Source organism: Stegostoma tigrinum, chromosome 6 (genome assembly GCF_030684315.1).
Source record: "Stegostoma tigrinum isolate sSteTig4 chromosome 6, sSteTig4.hap1, whole genome shotgun sequence".
Classification (NCBI taxonomy): domain Eukaryota; kingdom Metazoa; phylum Chordata; class Chondrichthyes; order Orectolobiformes; family Stegostomatidae; genus Stegostoma; species Stegostoma tigrinum.
The window spans coordinates 24,353,929-24,374,361 of NC_081359.1; the positions used below are offsets into that span (position 1 = coordinate 24,353,929).

Genomic DNA, 20,433 nt, shown 5'->3' on the forward strand with positions numbered 1-20,433 from the left:
GTATATATTGGAGTTTAAAAGAGTAAGAAGAATTGGAACATAGAAAACCCTGAAGGAGAGATTGTTTATTCTGATGGAAGAACATAAAACTAGGGATATCTGAATGGTTAAATATAAAAGGAGAGGTTTGGACCAGTGGTCTTATTGATGGATTGTTAATCAAGAGACCTAGGTAATTCCACCGTGGTGGAATTTGAATTCAATAAAAATCTGGAGTTAAGAGGCCATTGTCGATTATTGGAAAAACTCATCTGATTCACTAATGACAAGGAAGCTGCCAACCTTACCTGGTCTGGCCTACATATGACTCTAGACCCATAGCAAAGTGGTTGACTCTTAACTGCCCTCTAGGATGGGTATTAAATGCTGGCTTAGCTGGTGATGCTGTCAGCCCATCAATGAATAAAGAGGAAGATTGAGATAGAGAAAAGGAGAATTTTTTCCCCCTCTTAAAGTGTCCTGCGCCTTTGGAACTCTCTATCTAAATGTAGTGGAAGCAGAGCCCTTAAATATTTATATGGCAGAGGTAGATAGGTTCTTGAAATATTAATAGAGATAGGCTGGAATGGGGATTTAAGGTTACTGTCAGCTATGATCTTGTTGAATAGTGGAGCAGGCTAGAAGGGCTGAATGGTCTCCTCCAACTTGACCATTTGTTTATCCACTGTTATTACTGACAGTAACTTTAATATCTAGGTTTAAGAGTGGGCTGTTTGCTGGGTTACTAATGTTACGAAATAAAATACGTTTTGCATGTTATCCTTTTTGTTCTGTGATTTTTTTTGCTCTGTTTGAATGGAAAATGTTGCTGCAGGGAAATACACAAAACTGGACAAAGAGCTGATGTGAGAGCTTTGATCAAAGAGTTGTTGATCTTAACATTTGATTACTTTAAATACATTTATACACATACAGCTAAATACATCATATGGGCCACGAAGTAGGAAGTTGTATCAAGGAAAACAGACTAACAATGAGTTGTTGTATACCTCTGTAACATCCAGATGCATAACAAATCACCAATACCTATATACTCCTCTAATTCAGGTTTCTTGTGAAACTGATGTTCTATGTTAACTGTCGACTGCCATTCCTTTCGTTGCCTAGGCGTTAAGCACAAAAATCCATGTCCCCAAAAACCTCTACAATTCTTTCCTATTTAAAAGTTCTCTTTAAAACCTATGTGTTGAAGATTTTGGTCACCTTCTCTATTATCTTATTGCATGGCTCAGTGTCAAATTACCTATAATACTGCTGTGAAGCACCTTGGAAACTTGAAGGGGACAGGTGTTATTGTTAAATGACTCTTGTTCATTGTTATCTTTTCCAATTTTCTCATTACGGAATCAACTAAATTTCAATTGAACAAAGCACACCAGTAATTGTGTGTCCCAGCTTTGAGATTATAGGATGGAGTAGGCAATACTGGGATGTCGAGCACCCACTGGACACATAGTACCCTGCTAAAGTACACAAGAACAGAAGTAGTCCATTCAGCCCCTCGAGTCTGTTCCGTCATTAAAAGAGATCATGGCTGATCTCTTGCCAAACTGCATAACCTGCCTTTGGCCCATATCTGTTAATACCTTTGCTTAACAAAAAAATCTATCGCAGATTTAAAATTAACAACTCATCTAGCATCAACTGCTGTTTGTGGACAAGAGTTTCAAACCTTTACCACTCTTTGTGACTTGGTTAGTCACAGAAATTCTGAAATGAGGCAAAAATGATCTGACTTTCTCATATTCTAACTTCCGTAAGGTTAAGGTTATCCAAAATGCTATTATCCATGTGTTACACATCTTACAGCACCCTCCTGTTTGGTCAAATACATTGGTTCCTGGTTAAAAAATACCTCAATTTTAAATTCCAGTCATCTCAACATCAAATCCTTCCATAGTCATTTCCCTCCCTATCTCTGCAACTGTTAAGGGCCCACAGCCCTCAGAGATATGTGTATACATCCAATTCTGTCCTGTTCAGCCTCCCCAATTTTAGATCTCCATCTTACAGGCCAAGTCTGCAGCTCCAAGGCCACTAAGCTTTGGAATTCTTTTCCAAATATCTATCCAACACGCTGATTCTTTGTTTCTGCTTTACAAATCTTCATAAAACCTAACTATTGAACCAAAATATTGTTAGCTCAACACTTTTGACCCAAACCTTCCTGTGTTCAGTCAGAGACTGAATGTACCTCCAAGAGACGCATGTTGGGACCCCCTGGATACATCCATGCACTGAATCCATGGCTTTAGAAGAAGTAATGGTAACGACACTAGTCAAATAATTCAGAATGTCAAGCTAATGGTCAGGGAACATGAATTCGAATCTCACCATGGCAGATGCTAAAATTTGAATTCAATAACACTTTGGAATAGGATGTTTGCCTAACAGCAATGATGTAACCACTGTTGATTGTCTTAAACACTTGTTTAGTTCACCAACGTTCTTTAGGGGAGGAAATTCGCTGTCTTTACCTGATCTGGATCCAATGGTACTCCAGATCTGCAGCAATGTGGTCAACCCTTAACTATTCTTTGAGCAATTACGGATGGACAATAAATGATGGCCTAGCCACTGAAGTCCACATCACATGAATGAATACAGGAGAACTACTTGACAAGTATGGAGTTCCCTGGGCAATTTCTGAACTCCAGGATCCTGCATGAAAATCTCCAATTCTGACTCAGAACCAGAGAATTATGCGACATCTGACTTACTTACCTGGGTAGTTAGGCAAGAAATATGAGGCAGTTTAAAATCATGTCTCATATATCAAATTTCTCTCCAATGTTTTGACCCAACACATCTGAGCTGAACCAGTCATCCTACCCAGCTAACACCCTTCCCCACTATTACACAATGCAACGGCTTCCATACACATTGGTAACCTATTTGCCTACGAACTCTCCTAGCCTATCTGCCTTGTCAAACTACCCTGCTACTCTGCAGGCTCGCCACCATTCTGCCAATCTACCCAATTACTGGAAAGCTCCTTCAATGTTCCAAAGCTTTTCAGTGTGCTGGTGAATTAGGCTTGATTGGAGTATCGCAAAAGTGGCACCAAGTGTGGGCATGGCAGCTGTGTGGATTTTCCTCACTGCTCACTCTGAGGATTTCCAATGGGGAAAAAACACAGGTAAAATTTTAAAAATTGGGATATTTGAAAATGAACAAACTGTTATTGCTAGACCTTCATTTGAAGTGTATAAGTCAGATCAGTATGCAGAGGTTGCAGGTTTCATGGTTCTTTTTTCCTTCTGGATTGCAATGCAACTTGAATTTGGAAGAATGCCACGTTGAAAGATCAGGCAGAAAAGACTGAATCAGGGTAATTCTTACTATGTCAGAGAAAGGGGTTCCAACGCTGACTAGAATGTTTGGGCCAATGACTCCTCACGCATCTCAGAGTCGACATTTTCTTTTATAATGCTCCTGCAAAATACCTTGGGATGTTTCATTTCTTAAAGAGGCTATAAAAATCCAATTTGTTGTTGGTGCCTGATGTGAGAAAACACAGGAGAGGCCAGAGGGTGGTGTGTGTATGAAATGAGCTGCAAGAGGTGGTGGACGAGTGGGTACAAATACAGGATTTGAAAGACATCTAGATGGGTACATGAATAGCAAGGGTTCAGAGGGATATGGGCCAAATGCTGACTAGATCAGCTTAGATAACAAAGTGTGGGGCTGGATGAACACAGCAGGCCTGTGTTCATCCAGCCCCACACTTTGTTATCGTGGACTCTCCAGCATCTGCATTCCCATTATCTCTAGATCAGCTTAGGATAATTGGTCAACGGGGATGAGTTGTACCAAAGGTTCTGTTTCCGTGCTGTATGACTGTATGACCAGGAATTTGACAAACAATATCCATAAAAGTAGACCTAAATGATTTTCTTTCCTATCCTTCTCACACTAATATCACATAAAAGTATTAAATGCATGCAGATGTCCAGCTGACACTTCACACAACATAAACTGCTTGAAAAATAACATTGTTTGCAGATGGGAGATAAAGCGTACACGGGTTATGGGATAACAATCCAAGCAGGAATGTAGGTTAATACCATTTTCTTCAAAGGTAAAAGAAAGCCTATGATGAAGAAAGGTGCTGTATTGGTCCCCCATGCTAACACTGCAACACATCGTCACTAAGCTTTCACATTCAGCTTTCCCACTGTTCCTTGTATTTGTTTGAAGAAAACGAAATAATCAGCATTAAATATCATCCTGTACCCCAGAAAAGGTAGAATCCACTCACTTATAACTGTCACCATCTTCCACAAGGTTAGCATTGTGAGTGAGGGAACAAAAAGCCCTAGCTTGAATCATTGCAAGGTCCTCCTTTATGGAAGAGCTTAATACACTTACAATATCTTAAAATAGTCCACGGAGGCCAATTAAAAGGAATACTTGCCGTGTTTTAAGTTTTTTTTTAAAAAATTAATTATTGGTAAAATTAATTGTAACACCAATTAATTAGTCGAACCCAGCTCTGAGCTGCAGTTGGTCTCCCTTACCTTTCCTACCAATGCTTCACAATAATGTTCAAGCTGTGTGTTATACAACAGGGGAGGAATTTACTGGGGCTGGGTAAATTTAGAAACAATATGAAATAGAAAGAGGAGGACAGACAGTCAATGCTGTGTGGTTGATTTGGAATCCTCCATAAACCTATGAGGGAATTCACATGTGCAATGTTCAGTTTGAGACAAATTCGAATTTTGCTATTCTTAGTGCTAGTCACAAGAAAATGAAATCAAAACCAGGACCATTGAATAGTGTAAATATTCTTTAAAGACAGAATAAATATTTAATTAGGTGTTGAATAAAACAAAAAAATAATGGTTTTGGCCTCTTTCAGCATAAAATACCTTTGAAAGATTAATTAATACATGCACATTATGCAAATTAGACACATGCAAATATTTTATGAAGACAATTAAGGGAGGCATTAATTACTGCTTTTTGCTTCGATGAGATTTGTTCTTTTCTCCCCTCTGCAGTTTAACCCTTTAAGTGATGAGCCCTTTGATTTTGGTGTATGACCAACGCTAGCAGAGCATTCCCTACATAAATGTGAAAAAAATTAAACAATCGTCTCTATTAAAATAATATTAATATATGTACATTTATATAATACATCTCTATTCCAGGTGCTGTGAGGAAGATCAACAGAATTTTCTGACACAATGTACTGCCAGTAATTAAGAGCCTGGGAGTGAATTTGCACTCATTCTTGGAAATGATTCAACTTCTGCAAAAGCAATTAATTTGCTTTGCCTGTGCTAATATAGTGAAATTATAAAGCATGACACAAGACAAATAGAAATAATTAGTTCCCCAAAATGATGTTCTCATTAATGCAGTTTTAACAGTGCAAAAACATTATTGCACTGGGTCTACGTTCTCTCCCCTGTCACAGTGACCGTGATGAAGTAGTACATGTCTAAATTAAGAATTCTTATTGGCGGTGTCATTTTTTTTAATACATTTCAAAAGGTTCTAGGTCATGGCTGCATAGAGTTTATAAAACTGCCTGCAGCCTATGCCTCTTAGAATGGGACAATTCTCAGCAATTAATGTGCAAGGCACCAATGTAAATCCTTATCTAACAGCAACCTTTAAACTATTGAATATTGTTATTTTTATCCTTTCTGCTAATGCCTGCAATAAATTGGACCTTTTGCTTTCGTTCATCCAAAGTTGCTGTCATTCGATTCATGGGTTTGTCGAACATGGAATTGTCGAACTGTCAAGCGCCAAAATGGCTGTGCCACAAAAAAGAAGAGATAAGGCCAAGCAGTATGATGTTTGGTTTCTGTGTATTGTATGGTGATCAGTAAAGTGGGCTTTGAACATTTTACGTAAAGAAAACAATGGGTGGGTCTAGGCCCGAAAAGTCAGCTTTCCTGCTCCTCTGATGCTGCTTGGCCTGCTGTGTTCATCCAGCTCTGTTATCTTGGTGGTTTATTGGTCTCAGTTTCAAATCAGACATGATTTTTCACAGCTTATTTTATTGCAGGAAGGCTTTTGGAGATCTAAGCATTAGGAATCATGGGCTTGGAAACCTTAGACTATATATTAACAATGCACAGTGTAATTTTAATTAACTTCAATAAGAAAATAAACTCCTTTGCCTGATAAAACAAAATCTATGTTACTACTGTCAAGAAAAACAGAAAAGAGGAATAAAAGCACTGACAGGAATTACTACTTGTCCTGTCAGCTCCCTTCAGATGAATCTGTGTATTATACTTTATTACAAAGGACTCAGTAAGATTTTAGAGCAAGATCATTTTTCCTTTAAAAAAAAGCATTGCATTTTCACTGGGGTGCAAGAAGATCCCAACTGCTATTTTTTAGAAACATGCTGTCACTTGCTTCATATATTATGTTAAAGCTAAAACTACAAATTTGTGTTTCCTTTCAATTTACACTTGGATATCAAACGAAGTCTCCTGTGGAACCAGGTGAGATTATTTGCTCCAAATTCCCAGCACTGAGTGAAACCTGTCAGCCCAGAGACTGAACCTGTACAGTGCTCCCAATCCAAAGTTTTGCATCGAGCAAGTGAGAATTTGCTTTTTAAAGAAATTACTTGTACTTATACAGCAGCTTTCACAACTTCAGGGTGTCTCAAAGCATACTGCAAAGAGTATTTTTCGTCTCTGAAGTTGGAAATGCAGCAGCCAACTTGTGCATAGCAAACTCCCACAAGTGGCAATTGATAATGACTTGGGAGATGGATTTGAAGTCATCTCTATTGTGGTTAAGAACATGAACAAAACTGTCCTGGCCTAGGAATAAGCAACACATAGAAGATGTTGTAGTATTTTAAAAAAAAATCTAATGTAGTGTCTGCAATAAGACATCACTAAATTAACAAGTACAAACGCCTCAGGCTGTGGGAACAGCATTTTTGTTTGTGCATTCTGGAAACCATTTCTTAGCCACAGAAAGGCAGAGTTGACTGGCGTACCCTACCATCACCCTCACCCCTACCCTCCTTTTAAAATGTGGGGTGGGGGAATGCTGTGACAGACTGAGGAAGCCTGTTTAGAGGAAGAATGGCTACCCTGATTCAGGGCCAAGAAGTTCCACCTACGTAAGCTGGCAGCCAGTCAGATGCTTGTAAGTTTAAAATGTCAACAGTGCCATAAGGGGGCTGCGGGTCACTGTTGTTACTGCACTTGTGCAATGAGGGATGGAGCTGTGCACATTACGCAGTCTAGCGCTCTCATTGGATATCAAACTGACAGACTCATCGAGGGTGGAGTTTGGGGTTTGAGAGCCACGGAGGAGGGAAACATGAGAAAAGCATCTGAGTTGGAGGGCCAGGGTGGGGGTGTGGTGCTGGGAGGTTCTCCATTGGACATGGGGCGGCGCCATTACTCACGCTCTCTGCCCATCATCAGCCTGTACTTGAAAACCTGTTGGGCTAGCTGCTTGGCATGGGCGTGGAGTGGCATGTGTAGCTGACAGGTAAATCTCATTGACAGAAGGGCGAGGCTTTATTTTGGCAATAATTGCCCAATTAGAGGCCTCAACTGGTCCACTGGCACAGGTGTGCTACCCAAGGTCACCCCCATTGCTGGTAAAACTACATGAATGCAGCAGCTGGTACAGCCTGGATAACACACCCCTTAAATTATGTGTGTTTGCAGCCTTCTAAAGGAGGGCAAAATCCAACCCAGTCTCCCATTCTACCTGCACCTCTTTGGCCTTCATATTGTCATAAAATGCCCAAAGCTTCCTGAATGGTGTGAATCTGGGATTGCACCCTAAAGAACAAAAACAACTTACAGAGGGAAACAGTAAAAGATCTTCTCAGAAGCATTATCAAATTAAAATTTGACATGGCTGCCAAAAGTAGGGTACTTAACATTAAAGTGTGCAAGAGAGCAGAACTGGAGGAACACAAACATCTCAAGAGTGTTGTGGAGTTGCAGGAGGCTACTATGATAGAGAGAGGTGAAAGCAAGAATAATTAGAAAACAAAGTTGACAATTTTAAACAACAGCTATGTTGCTGGACCAACAGTTAATATAAGTCAGGAAGCATAAAGATGATGGCTAAACTAATGTTAGTGTGAGATAGGATACAAGCCAAAGAGAAGAAAGTCTCTCATTTACGCAGTGACTTTTATGACTTCACGATGGCCCGGTGTGCTTTCCAGCAAAACGATGTACTGTTGAAGTATAGCCACCGTTTTAACGTAGAAACAAAAATGACAACCAATTTGAGATAATACGAACTGCCGATGCTGCCTGGCCTGTTGTGTTCCTCCAGCTTCACACTGACAACTAATTTGCTTGTGGTTAACTCCCACAAACAGCCAATAGATAGTGACTTGATATTTTAAAATTACTGTTTGTTAAATGATAAAGTCTAGCCAGGGCAAATGAATTTTGGATACGCTCAAGTTTTTTTTAGAAAAGGTGTTTCCACGAAGAGATTTTGGAGAAAAACAACATGGATGAGGGCTTCAGCAGAAGGTGACTTCAGCAGGGACAAAGACAGGCAACGCTGCAACAGGAGGCTTGAAGGAGAGATACATAGACAGACAGGCAGACAGATAAGATAGATAAGTTAGATAAGTTAGATGGATAAGTTAGATAGATAAGTTAGATGGATAAATTAGACGTTTAAGTTAGAGAGATGGATTGATAGATAATGAAAAAAAACGGAAATGCCTTAGGGCAATAGGTGGGGGGGAGGGGGGTTGAGGGTCAAGTTGAAAACCTACCCCTTCGAAACAATTTATAATGAATGCATCTTTATTTGATTGTGCCTGAATGAGCTGAGTTAAATGGTGTATATCGAATTGCACTAGCTCTTCAAACATTCAGCTAATTGAAAGTAAAAGAAGAAACTCACCCAAATGCTGGCTGCCTCAAACTCAGTCATTGTGGATACAATGGTAATAAAAAGTGACATCATTGTCAGCCTGCAACAAAGCGTTTCCACCTCAGCTTTGATTTATAGATACCCTGGGGGCGGTATATAAAACACTTTGCACCTGCACTTTCCTTTCTTGCCTCTTGGCATCAGTTACAGCTCATTACCATACTGATCTCACCTTCCCTTGAAAGGTGACATTATAATGCGAAGAGTCTTTCCCCCATGAAAATGAATGATGGGCAACAAATGGATCAAAGGTGTCAGAATAAGTGGAGCTGAGATGACATTAAAGGAATACATTTGTGATAATGTTATCCTGGGAATGAAATAAAGTGAAGACGGTCAAGAGGGGAGGGGGCCCGACAAAGCAGAGGAGGCATCAGGTGGTGATTTTTCTTCAAATTAAAGTGGTTAAAATGTAGACTGCCAACAATTAAATAAATACATTTGAAATGCAAAACGGGGCAGGGCTATGCAAAAGGATCTGTCACAGGTAAAGGTGTTTTCATTGCAACTTCTAAAAGAAATTTATATCAGTGCTGGACATTCTGTTCAAATAATTTCTTCAGCCTCATTGAAACATTTTACCATAAAGCTACCTCGTAAACAAATACCAGCCCAACTGGTATTTTTAACTGCCTCATTCAATGACTTCATGAACACAGCCACCTGAATCTGCAAGGTCCAGCTGTAAGGTGGGATAAAGGTGCCTGAGTGCACCTTCAGGTCCACTTAGAAACCTTGGACTACAGAAACAGGAAAAGTTCATTTAACTGCACGAGCTCTCAAAGCAGCTGCAGGGGGGTTAAGACTGTCACACATCTCCTTCTGGAATGTGCCTTTGCAAAAGAAGTGTGGACGAAGATGCATTGGTCGGATTTTATTGTGGCTCGTCTCCAGCAACTCCATGATTTAGGACTCTGCGCTCTATGGTCTGTTCCCCGGGCTGCATATTGAAACAAACATCAACTGAGCCTGGAGGTCTATGAACTCGGTGAAAATCACTGTTTGTTTGACCGAAACTCGTTGGTCTTCCAGAGCAAGGAGTTGACCTTGACGGAGTGTTACAGAATGGCACATTTCAAGGTCAGGACTATGTACTGAGTTACGCACTAAAGCTTGGGGCAGCTGCTACCAAGGCACAGTGGGGAAAGGCCACTGTGCAAGGCCTTCCTGCTGAAGTTAAATGGGGACCGTATAATTATCAGACCCTCCCAGTGCCTTAAATGCATATATGTATATTCTTGTAACTAGAAGAAATGTCTTTGACTTGTTGGATAGTGTCAAACTCCAACATTTGTTTGTTTTCTTGACATACTACTTTACAGAACTGAATTGCATTTTTGATTAATATAGATATGACTAAAGTATTTTTTGAAATAAAAGAAATTAGCCCTTCTGGTCTGTATCAATCAAGCAGCCTGTGGCTGTTTTACATCTCAGCTCCATTTATTTGGCCTAGTCAACCATGTCTCAGTTGGTAACACTCATGCCTCCAAGTTACCTCCAAATCCAGCTAACCCCAGTGTGTACCTTATTACATGGTAGGTTTGCTTCCACCATCCTCTTTAAGTGCAGGGACCTTCAGGGACTGCTTGGTCTATTGTGGTAGAGGAAAATCACTCACTGGTATAACTTGAAGATGTTATTGTATTGAAAGAAAATGTACCTTATTGCATGTTAGTAATTAGTTACAAGTGACATTACTATAATAGATATTGCTATAGAGACTACGAGGAGGACCAAACGTCCATCAAGGTCCTAAGCTGCTATACTCATAAATCCACAGGACATCATCATAGTGGGCAATGCTTATGGCACTATTTAATATTGATCCTTTCAGATCCATACAAAATAGACTCCAGATTCAAGTTCCATTTGAAGACCTGAGCACATCAATCTAGGTGGAAACTTCAATACTGCATTGTGTCAATTTTGATCACACACAAAACCAAGGCCCCACGTGGTCTCTCAGGTGGCTGCAAAGGCAATATTTCAAGCAACAACAGGGAGTTTTTCCCCAGTATCCTGACTATGATTTATCCCTAAATCAGCATCATAAAAACTGAGTTTGTGGTCACTATTGTATTGCTGTTTGTGGGAGCTTGCTGCCACTTCCTAAATTATAATACTGAATTACCTATGGGAAATGCAGGATTACAGGGATAAGGTATGGGGTTGGATCTGGGAATGATGCTCTTCAGTGGGTTGGTGTGGACTTAATGGGCCAATTGGTCCTCTTCAACACTGTAGGGATTTTATGAACTAATACATTGTCACAATGATATTTTACATTCCATGCAGAGAAGTAACTAGAACCTTGTATTTATCTCACACTTTTCACATAGTAAAATGTCCTAACCCACTTCACAAGAGGTTTATCAAACTAAACTTGACACTGAATCATTTGCAGGCGATACGTTAAGACAAATAATGAAAAGCTTGGCCAAAGTTATGGACCTTATGGAGCAATGAAAGGGACGAGAGAGAGAGGTAGAGTGGTAAAATTTCAGAACTCAGGGGAAGGAAGCTGAATCTATGGCCACCAATAGTGAAGCGATTAAAAGCAGAGATGCTAAAGAGGACACAAGTCAGGGGAAACAGAAGTCAGACAGTTGTAAAACTAAAAAGGAAATAGCAGCAATTTTGGAAATAATGTTTATCATCACAGTAGCATTTGAATGCAGTTTACATATTGGTGTCATATTTTGATTTTTAAGTGCTAGAATATGGTATTACTATCCCCATCATATGTTCACTTTCAAGTTCAAACTGAGCAATAAATATTAGAAAACTGAATCTTCATGTCCCCGACAAAGACAACAAAGCAGGTTTTAGCCTTTGCCTCATAGCTGGCAAGCGGGTGGGTGAATCAGTTGAATAAAATTCATATGAGACCTGCAGAGGATGCATAACCTGGCTGGTCAGCCTATGGCGCAGGAGATGTGCATTGAAATTCACACCAATCTGACCAGGCAGGTAAGTCACCCGTTCTGAAGTTGGGACAGGTAGTGGCTGGGCTGCAGAAACTACACGGGAAATGTAACATGTTCTTCCTAGGATGTTCACCTCGAACTAATGGCAATTATTGCGAGCTATGCCCTGTGATGACAGTGTGGACGAACGAACTATGCACTGTGTAACTCAGCATCCATTTTCAGCAAGTTACTCTCAAGACTCTAAACAACACACCAAGGGTGATTTGTGAATTTTGAGGAGAGTGGCAAACATCAAACCATGAGAATGATCAAAGGTGATCATGCGGCTAAGGGAAAATAAACTTTGAGGTCACTTAAATCATTAAATTGTAATCATATACCTTAGCGAGTCTGGTTTACTCCATAGGTTATAGAATTGATTTTAGTAAACTGGTAAAGTGTTATGTGGAATATAGCAGATAAAATTGCATTTGTAATTTTTTAAAAATCAAAAGAATCAAGTGACTTTTAAAGGAAAGTCTTTTTTTTAATTTGGATCAATGCACAGATTGTGAGTAAACATTCAGACTAAGATCGACCTTGCCAAAGCTCGTTTTAATGTGGCCCAGCTGGAAACCTGCATGCTTGAATAACAAGCTGAAGCAAAATGTATAGCACATGAGCCACATTTATAACCAATGCTGTCAAGTACCTTGTATTGTCCTTTCAGCATCTGTTCGTCCAGTGCTGCGGTCAGCTTCCATCTCTTGGGTCACCGAATCTAACAATGGGAAAGATCAGAATACTGAGTTCACTTCTCAAATTGGGTACTTGGACAATATATGTTCGCATCATTTATTTCACGTTGACACATGGAGCCAGGCAATTATTGTCATTATTTTATTTCTTGAAATCTCAGTGAATTATACTGCTTTGTTTCTCCTGCGATCGACCTTTTAATCAGCCTGCTCTGCAATCAGAATACAGAGTGACTAGTGCTTCTGTCAAAGTTTATTGTGCATTGATAAGTGACAAGAGCCCACGTCGTTTCATGAGATTCAATCACAGGTCATTTACATGCTCTTACCGTTCAGGACCCGAAGATTGTCTGCAGAGGCAGCTTGTTTTAATGCCTGCTCTGCTTGTTCTCTTCGCTTGGTTTCAAATTCAAGCGCTTCCTGCAATTTCCTCTTTGCCTTCTTTTCTTTCTTTAGCCGTTTCTGAATTATTGCTGAAAAAGAGGCGCAGTGAAACACTGTTGACAAATTTTGTGTTGAAATACTGGTTGTTTACACATCACATTGCTTCTTCAGTGTGTCTGTCTGTCTCTCTCTCTCTCTCTGTCAGGCAGAAAGCACATTTTCTGTCTTCTTCTCACTTACCTCTGTTTTTCTGTTCCACAGCTAACTGCTTCTCCAAGCTTTCTCTCATCTCTCGCTCCCTGAACAGCTCCATCTTCAACTCTGTCTTTTCATGTTGCACCTGCTTCTCCTGGGCTCTGGCATTATCTATGGCAACCTTCAGTAGCCCCTGTGCACACCAAACAAATCACAAAGTAACAAACACCATTAGCTATGTATTCAAAATGCCCGTGCTTAGTTTTGAAAACCTTAGATAAGGGGACACAGCGAAGGTCTTCTTGCACTTGCAGTTTTTCCAAACAACAAGACAAACTGTTCCAGCAATTTTACTCATTTCTGATGGGCTGTTGTAAAACTGAATTAAATCCAACAACAATGCGTTTGACTTGTCTTTCAAAGACGATAAACTGTTTTGTAAAAGTATCACTCAAAGATACTAAGAACTACAGATGCTGGAGTCTGAGATAACGCAGTGTGGAGTTGGAGGAACACAGCAGGGCCTGCAGCATCAGAGGAGCAGGAAAATTGATATTTTGGGTCAAAATTCGGGCTCTGAAGAAGGGTCCCGATCCAAAACCTCAACTTTCCTGTTCCTCTGATGCTGCCTGGCCTGCTGTGTTCCTCCAGGTGCACACAGTATCACCTCTTGTAAAAGTATCACACTTTTTAATCATAATGTTTGGTCCTGTTTTGAAATGTTAGACAATGGTGAACATTAGGAAGCTGTTTTATCTGTGATATAATTCATGTCTGGTGGCTTATTCACAGTAGCCCATCAGTGAAAATATTGAGCTTGCTATCTACGAAATAAGTTATTCCCATATCCCTCCCCTTGTCTCCACTCTATCTCTTTTGAAAATAGTAACTGATGACTGGTGCAACTCTATGCCTTCCAATGTCACATTTATTAACATGTCTTTTTCTGTAGGGCCAAATAATGACCATCATTGAGTTAAATGCCAAACTTCACTGGCTCCATAACTGAACTCACTCCTCTCCTAAAGTCTAAAAGCATGTCTTTGTTTCACAGATAATGATCAATGATAGTGGCTATATTTCTTCATTTCATTGATCAGAAGACATCGAAGCCATCGTGTTTCCTCCCAAATCCACTCCCAAAAAGGAGCGAAATAAAATTATAGGATGTGACTTGGTGCTGTATTGTCAATGAAAACCTTTAGCCAACCCTTTGCACACAAAGCAAGTCAGAGAACAACAAAACATCATTAGCGAAATGTCTGTGTCTAGGTTTAAGATCATTATAAGGGATGTTTTTCTCCCTCTTTGTCTCGTGAATCAACTCAAGTTATGAATTATATTATAAGCTATCCTGATTTGGCCAGTTGCTGTAATGTCATTGACTGAATAACCTGGAACTTGATAGTCAACCAATTGGAGGAGACACCACAGGACAGCAATGGTTCAAAGACAGCTACTAGGGATGTCTAAATAATGGTGGCCTTGACATCACCCCTACAATGGTGCTCAATTATTTGCATTTGATTAAGTGAGCTCTTTTGTTTATGACGCTCATTCTGTTTGATCGGTTAAGCTTGATTGTGAACTCAGTGAACAAACACTAAGACCTGGAATCTAAAGCTGCAACATGGAGTATACATTTTAAATTACTGCTCATAAAACCTGTAACACTAATAGGAATGGTGTTGATTGAGATATAACTATACAACATCCATATCTTGCACATTTTGAAAGGCTCAACTTACGGGGAGATGCTCACAAGGTTGTGTCATTGAGTGATATTTACGATTCAAAGCCTGGGAACATTTCTTATACTATGTCTCCAATACACATTTGTACTTAGCTTGGTGCAAAATGACTTGAGCAAAGTACCAAACATATTTTTCAAAGACACCAGGGCAACAATATACGAAGTGTTACTTTTTTGATTTATTTTAAAGTATCACATTTCAGGTTAATTATAACAACTTTTAAACATAGCAATAAGTGTCACTTGTCATTTCCAGCAGGTGGCACTTGTATCCCAAGAAATTAATCTTACATAAGACAAATAATAATACCTTTTCTGGCATGTAAGGCAACTATGAAAATATTTAACACAAACAATGACTAGCATAAGTGACAGCAAAGTTAAAAATTGCTGATTTCAGCAGTAATCCGATCGAGAAAACAAAATTAAATTCAAGTGAACAAAGTCTACAGTACAGGTGTTGTAAATACCAAAGTAATAATGGAGTGCAAAGAAGGTTAATAGGAGATCTAATAGAGGTATTAAAATTCTTGACAGACATTTAGAGTAGATAAAGAGAAACTATTCCCACTGGTTGGAGGGTTAGTGACCAAAGGACACAGATTTACAATAGCTGACAAAGAACAAACAGAGGAGTGAGTGGGGAACCATATTTTAAGATGGTGAGTTTTCATCATCTGGAATACAGAGATGTAAGGGTAGTGGATTCAGATTAAGTAGTAACTTTCGACAGGAAATAGCTGTATCTTTTGAAAGGAAAATAGGGAAAAGGTAGGAAGAATTACTAACAAGGTGGCTCTAGGATCCAACATAGGTATAATGGTCAAATGGCATTCCACTAAAGGATTTTTCTAAATGGATTTGGAAAATATCAGTATATTAATGGACGATCTGATCATCAAGTGCAGATAAACTGCTCAGCACATGGCCTTAGTTTGGAAACAATTGCATCACACCTATGGCAATGCTGTTTTCATTTTGCACCCAGGCCCATTTTGCATTCCAATGGGCCATGTGTGTATCATATTGGTGGCTGACATCAACTCTACTACAAGATCTGGAAAATTACTACAAGACCTGGAATGTAACTGTGACTGTCCACTGCACTTACCTGGATGTTCGTCAGAAGAGTTTCTATGGAAGAAAGTCCATCAGGAAAGAGGAGAGGAGTTGGAAAACCTGGTGGTAGGTGCTGGCCAGCCAGGGAAAGCTTCTCAAAACACTCCCTTGTGGTTGGAGTGGAAATCAGGACTTCATCTGTACACAACAGAAATAGTAAACATTTGCCTACTTTGTTAATTTGCAGCCTTTTCCAAAGCATTGATGCTGTTTGTTTTTGACAGATCTGTTTTGTTGACCATTGTGTGGAAGATATTGACACTGTGTTTAGCTTCATGCCAATAAATGGGGTTTGAGCAAATTAAAATCCTACTTTAATGCTGAATATGCAAAGAAATTGATGTTGATGTCTTTGGAATAATGGTCAGTTACGGAGTGAAAATAGAAAATTCTTCATATTCAATCTCATTTACCTGCTACTCAAGTTCTATTGACTAGCTATTTTTGATAAAAATCAGAGGGGGAAAAAAAAATACTGTCTTTATATATTACATGTGCGACACTAATCTGGAATAAAACTTGATTGACAATACTGTAGAATTAAGGCCATTTCAATTTTTGGTGCCCATCCCTAGTTCTAGCTCCAGTTCAAAAGTCGAAATGCACATGCACAAACTTTATTTGCATGAAAGTAGATTCCTAAACCTGAAATTATTGCTGTTAATGTTACTGTATGAAACTGAGCAATATCGGTTAAAGCAAATTTCAGCTTTCAAAGGGGTCACTACTGCCCTAAAATCCAATATTCACTAATTAAACATAACAAAACCAGTAGAAACTAAATAGCTAAATGGCACCCCTCTGAGATTAAAGAATTTTACATCAATCAGTATGAAAGCATTATGAGACAACTAATATCGGACTGCCAATATACTAGGATGCAAGAATCAAATCAAATGACTTTTACTTGCAGAAAAATTCCAAAATCTTTTAGTTAAAGGACACTCTTAAAAGGTGAGTTGAGAGACTGGTTTGATAGCTCAACTGATAAAAGTGTGTGCAAGATAGAAATCAATTAGTTAAAGTCAGTCAAACTGTCATTAATACATCATTGGATTTGTACTACTTGTTTTTCACTAAAGCTTCACATGCAATCGGAACACTACACTTGATTTGACAGTAAAATGAACAAAATCTTGTCCTATTTAAAAGACCAAAGTTTTCAACATGTTGAAATTGCGACATGTTTTAACCCACCATTGCAAGAAAAATTGTTGATTGTTAATGGCCCTCTGAAATGATGTAGCAATCATTCAGTTGAACCAAGCCAAGACAGGAACCAAAACATCACGTGTGTACCTACACCATGCAGACTGCAATGGTCCAATAAAGGATTATTCAGGATAAACAATAAATGCTGGCCCTGCCAGAAATGCTCACTTCTGAAGAAAGAATTAATAAAGTGCATATGATCAAAAGGAAGATAAAAATAGATGGTCTGGACTCAGCAATGTAACTTTTGCTCTAGATTTCTATATCTTATACACATATCCTGTGTTTGGCCCAAAGTTCAAACTGAGATCATTGCAATTCTTGCAAATAACATTCTTTTTCTTTGATACTGTGATTTCTGTGAAGAACGTGTAACAAAACAAATGGAGCACCTGAACTACAAATATTCTCATGACAAAGCAAATTGCACTCACTTTGGAAAGAATTATGACATTCTCCCTCCCAGCTTCTGAAGAGGTGTACCTCAAAATGTCCATGGATAGTGATTTCAAAGCTAAAGTCAGGATCATACACACACTAGGAACAATCACTGCTGCCCTCTGCAAATGTTACTGTAGCGAAATCAAGATAGTAGCCCTGGCCATATCGTACACAACATTTATGACTCAGAGATAGCTTTACACCAACTGGGTCACTCCAATAAGTTTTGTGTAAGGTCAAGAAATGAAATACATGTGTCTTGCCTCTAATTTCAACCATACTCCGAGAGTGTGTACTACCCCTGTCAATGTTACTGTTCCTAACACAACTGCGTCAGAATGACGGCAGGTTAATCAGGTTCATGCACCCTTTTAGAATCTTTTCTTTACACTTTGCAAAAGCTGTGGAGTTCAGCAAATAACAGTCATTATTATGGAAACATCAACTCCAGTGTATGCACAAGTTTTGGCCTATGTGAGTTCTCATTTCTAAAATAGTTTCAGTTTTTGTTGTAAAAGTTAGAATTTGTTTCTTTTTAAAATTGGAAGGCAAACTATGTGAACTTTTCATGTCATTCCCTTCAAAAGAGACAGAAATTAACTGAGCGCACAGATGGAGGAATGAGTGCTATATTCATCTATAATAAATGGCATAAATAAGGTATATACCAGCTCAAAGCAGAATTATACTTAGGTACAAAATTGACAATATATTATTAATAATTCTTATGTAAAATAATTAATGAAACAAGTTCTTTTGTCCATCTTTCATGCACTATTGTAAAGTGTTCTTGTATACCATATGTTAAACGCAATGCAAAAATGTCAGTACTATAAATGATTGATGTTACCCTTTAACAGACTTCAGCTCACTTTGATTATTCATCTTTTATGTGGGCGTTGCACTTTTGGAAAAGAGCGATGAAAAGCAGAGCTCACCTACTTTAATCTGAACCATCAGGCTATATTTTCTTTATTAATTTTTACTGTTTCTATTATTTATACATTTCCTGCACATTCTGTTTGGGATGCATCAGTGTGCAGATGTGTTTGTTGCATCCAGCTCAAAGGCTACTCCACCCAGCCCATATGGTGAGCTCAGCTTGGTCCAAGCTTTGCCCCTCTCTCTTTTACCCACTCCATATGTTAAGCTGAGACTGGCCAGGGTCCTGTTTCTCCTACCATGGCCATATGGCACGGTCAGCTCAGCAAGCACTGATTTACCTTGTATTAATATTTTATCTTTTCTACACAGTATGCCACAAGCTCTGGCACTGGAGTCCAAGTCCAAAACAGTAAGGATTTATTCTCAACTCCCAGATGCATTAGACAAAACATGATGCTGCTTTCTGCCTGCTCAAGGTCATATGCTCTTTTGTATGCTATTGACTTTTATTACACATTTCATTACAAGATCTCACAGAGTTTGAAAATAACACCTTCTGTGATAATTTGTTCTTTCTGCAATTTTAGTTATTAAACTAAGTATAGAACTAAGAGAAATAGCCTGATTGCTGATATTCTATATTGGATAGAAATAGTACGTGTGTTAATTCCTGTACAGAATTGCTCAATTTCATAAGGGAATCTAGCATTCTAAACCAGTTTAGGTTTTAATAAATATATTCTAATCAATACATGCATGATGTTCACATTTGTGCAGTGCTGAATCAGGTTAGGGGATATACGTAACTTCAAACAAAAGATTGTTCTTAGCTTTACAGCAATTAACCTCCACACAACAGTTTGAATTATCATTGAATTAGAACAAGCAAAATTCAGCACAATAAATGTGGAAAGCCAGGGAAAGAATGTCTGTAAATTTCCTTTTTAAGCAACATGTTAAAATAAAATTTCCATTCCACAGAGGTTAAGCTGTGACATAAAACGATACAAGCAATACATTTTAAATCATGAATGTGTCAAAGGAGATCAGAATTAAAAATTAAGATTAGCACAGGCCAAAACGCAGAGCCTGAATAGCCCCACAAAAAAATCTATTCCTTTGCTAAGTCTAAGTAATGACATCATATCCCATCTATCAATTTTCACAGTTGTACATCTGCCATCTGTTCCATCTGCAGTAAAACTGCTTATACACACATATACAACTGTCCACAAGGTAACAGTCTACACAAAGGCAGCAGATTCTTAAGTTACATTCAAAAGCCTGCAACATTAGGATCCCACTTGCACTGCAAACTAAATTACATGGAAGAAAATGCTGCAGCTCTCAATCTGCAGATGCCTGCCAAACAGTGGCAACAGCTGGTGCCATGTTAATTAGTTTATACTATTTATTCCATGTATTTCTACAGCAGATTGAGTGAAAACATTGGAGATAATCCCAGCATCTGCACATAGACTGCAAGCATTTAGTTACCAGTCCTAGACTATCAGTCATTAACTAATATCAGATTTAAAAGTTGAATGTGCATCCCTTTAAAAGCTGGAAGCAAGAATGCACCATTGAATTAACTAAAACACTGTCAGCACTTCTGGGCTGATTTATTTCCCGAAGTATTTTTAAAAATGCAGAGCCACCATTAGTTGTAATTTGCAAAATATTTATTTTGGTTTTGTGTATTTTTAACATCTTTTTGATAATTCAATCATATTCAACAATCGCAGCCTGTTGCTATGAAGTTTGGTTAGCTTCGATAAATGAAAGCTTTGCCTCTGGGTTACTGATATTACATTTCACATTGGTACTTTTCGTGGAAGTTAACTTCCTCATTTGTGTCAAAGAG

General features: G+C 38.8%; 1 protein-coding gene across 4 annotated transcripts in view; it reads right to left on the reverse strand.

Annotated features, from left to right (window-relative positions):
* LOC125453139 (dachshund homolog 1-like) overlaps positions 1-20,433 on the reverse strand; it is a 583,370-nt gene that overhangs the window by 21,996 nt on the left and 540,941 nt on the right. For all 4 annotated transcript variants that reach the window (XM_048532306.2, XM_048532308.2, XM_048532307.2 and 1 more), the window contains 4 exons: positions 16,024-16,169; positions 13,205-13,352; positions 12,910-13,053; positions 12,535-12,603 (listed from right to left, as the gene is read on the reverse strand). In XM_048532306.2, the coding sequence (XP_048388263.1) occupies positions 12,535-12,603; positions 12,910-13,053; positions 13,205-13,352; positions 16,024-16,169 (507 nt within the window). The remainder of the gene's footprint in view (positions 1-12,534; positions 12,604-12,909; positions 13,054-13,204; positions 13,353-16,023; positions 16,170-20,433) is intronic.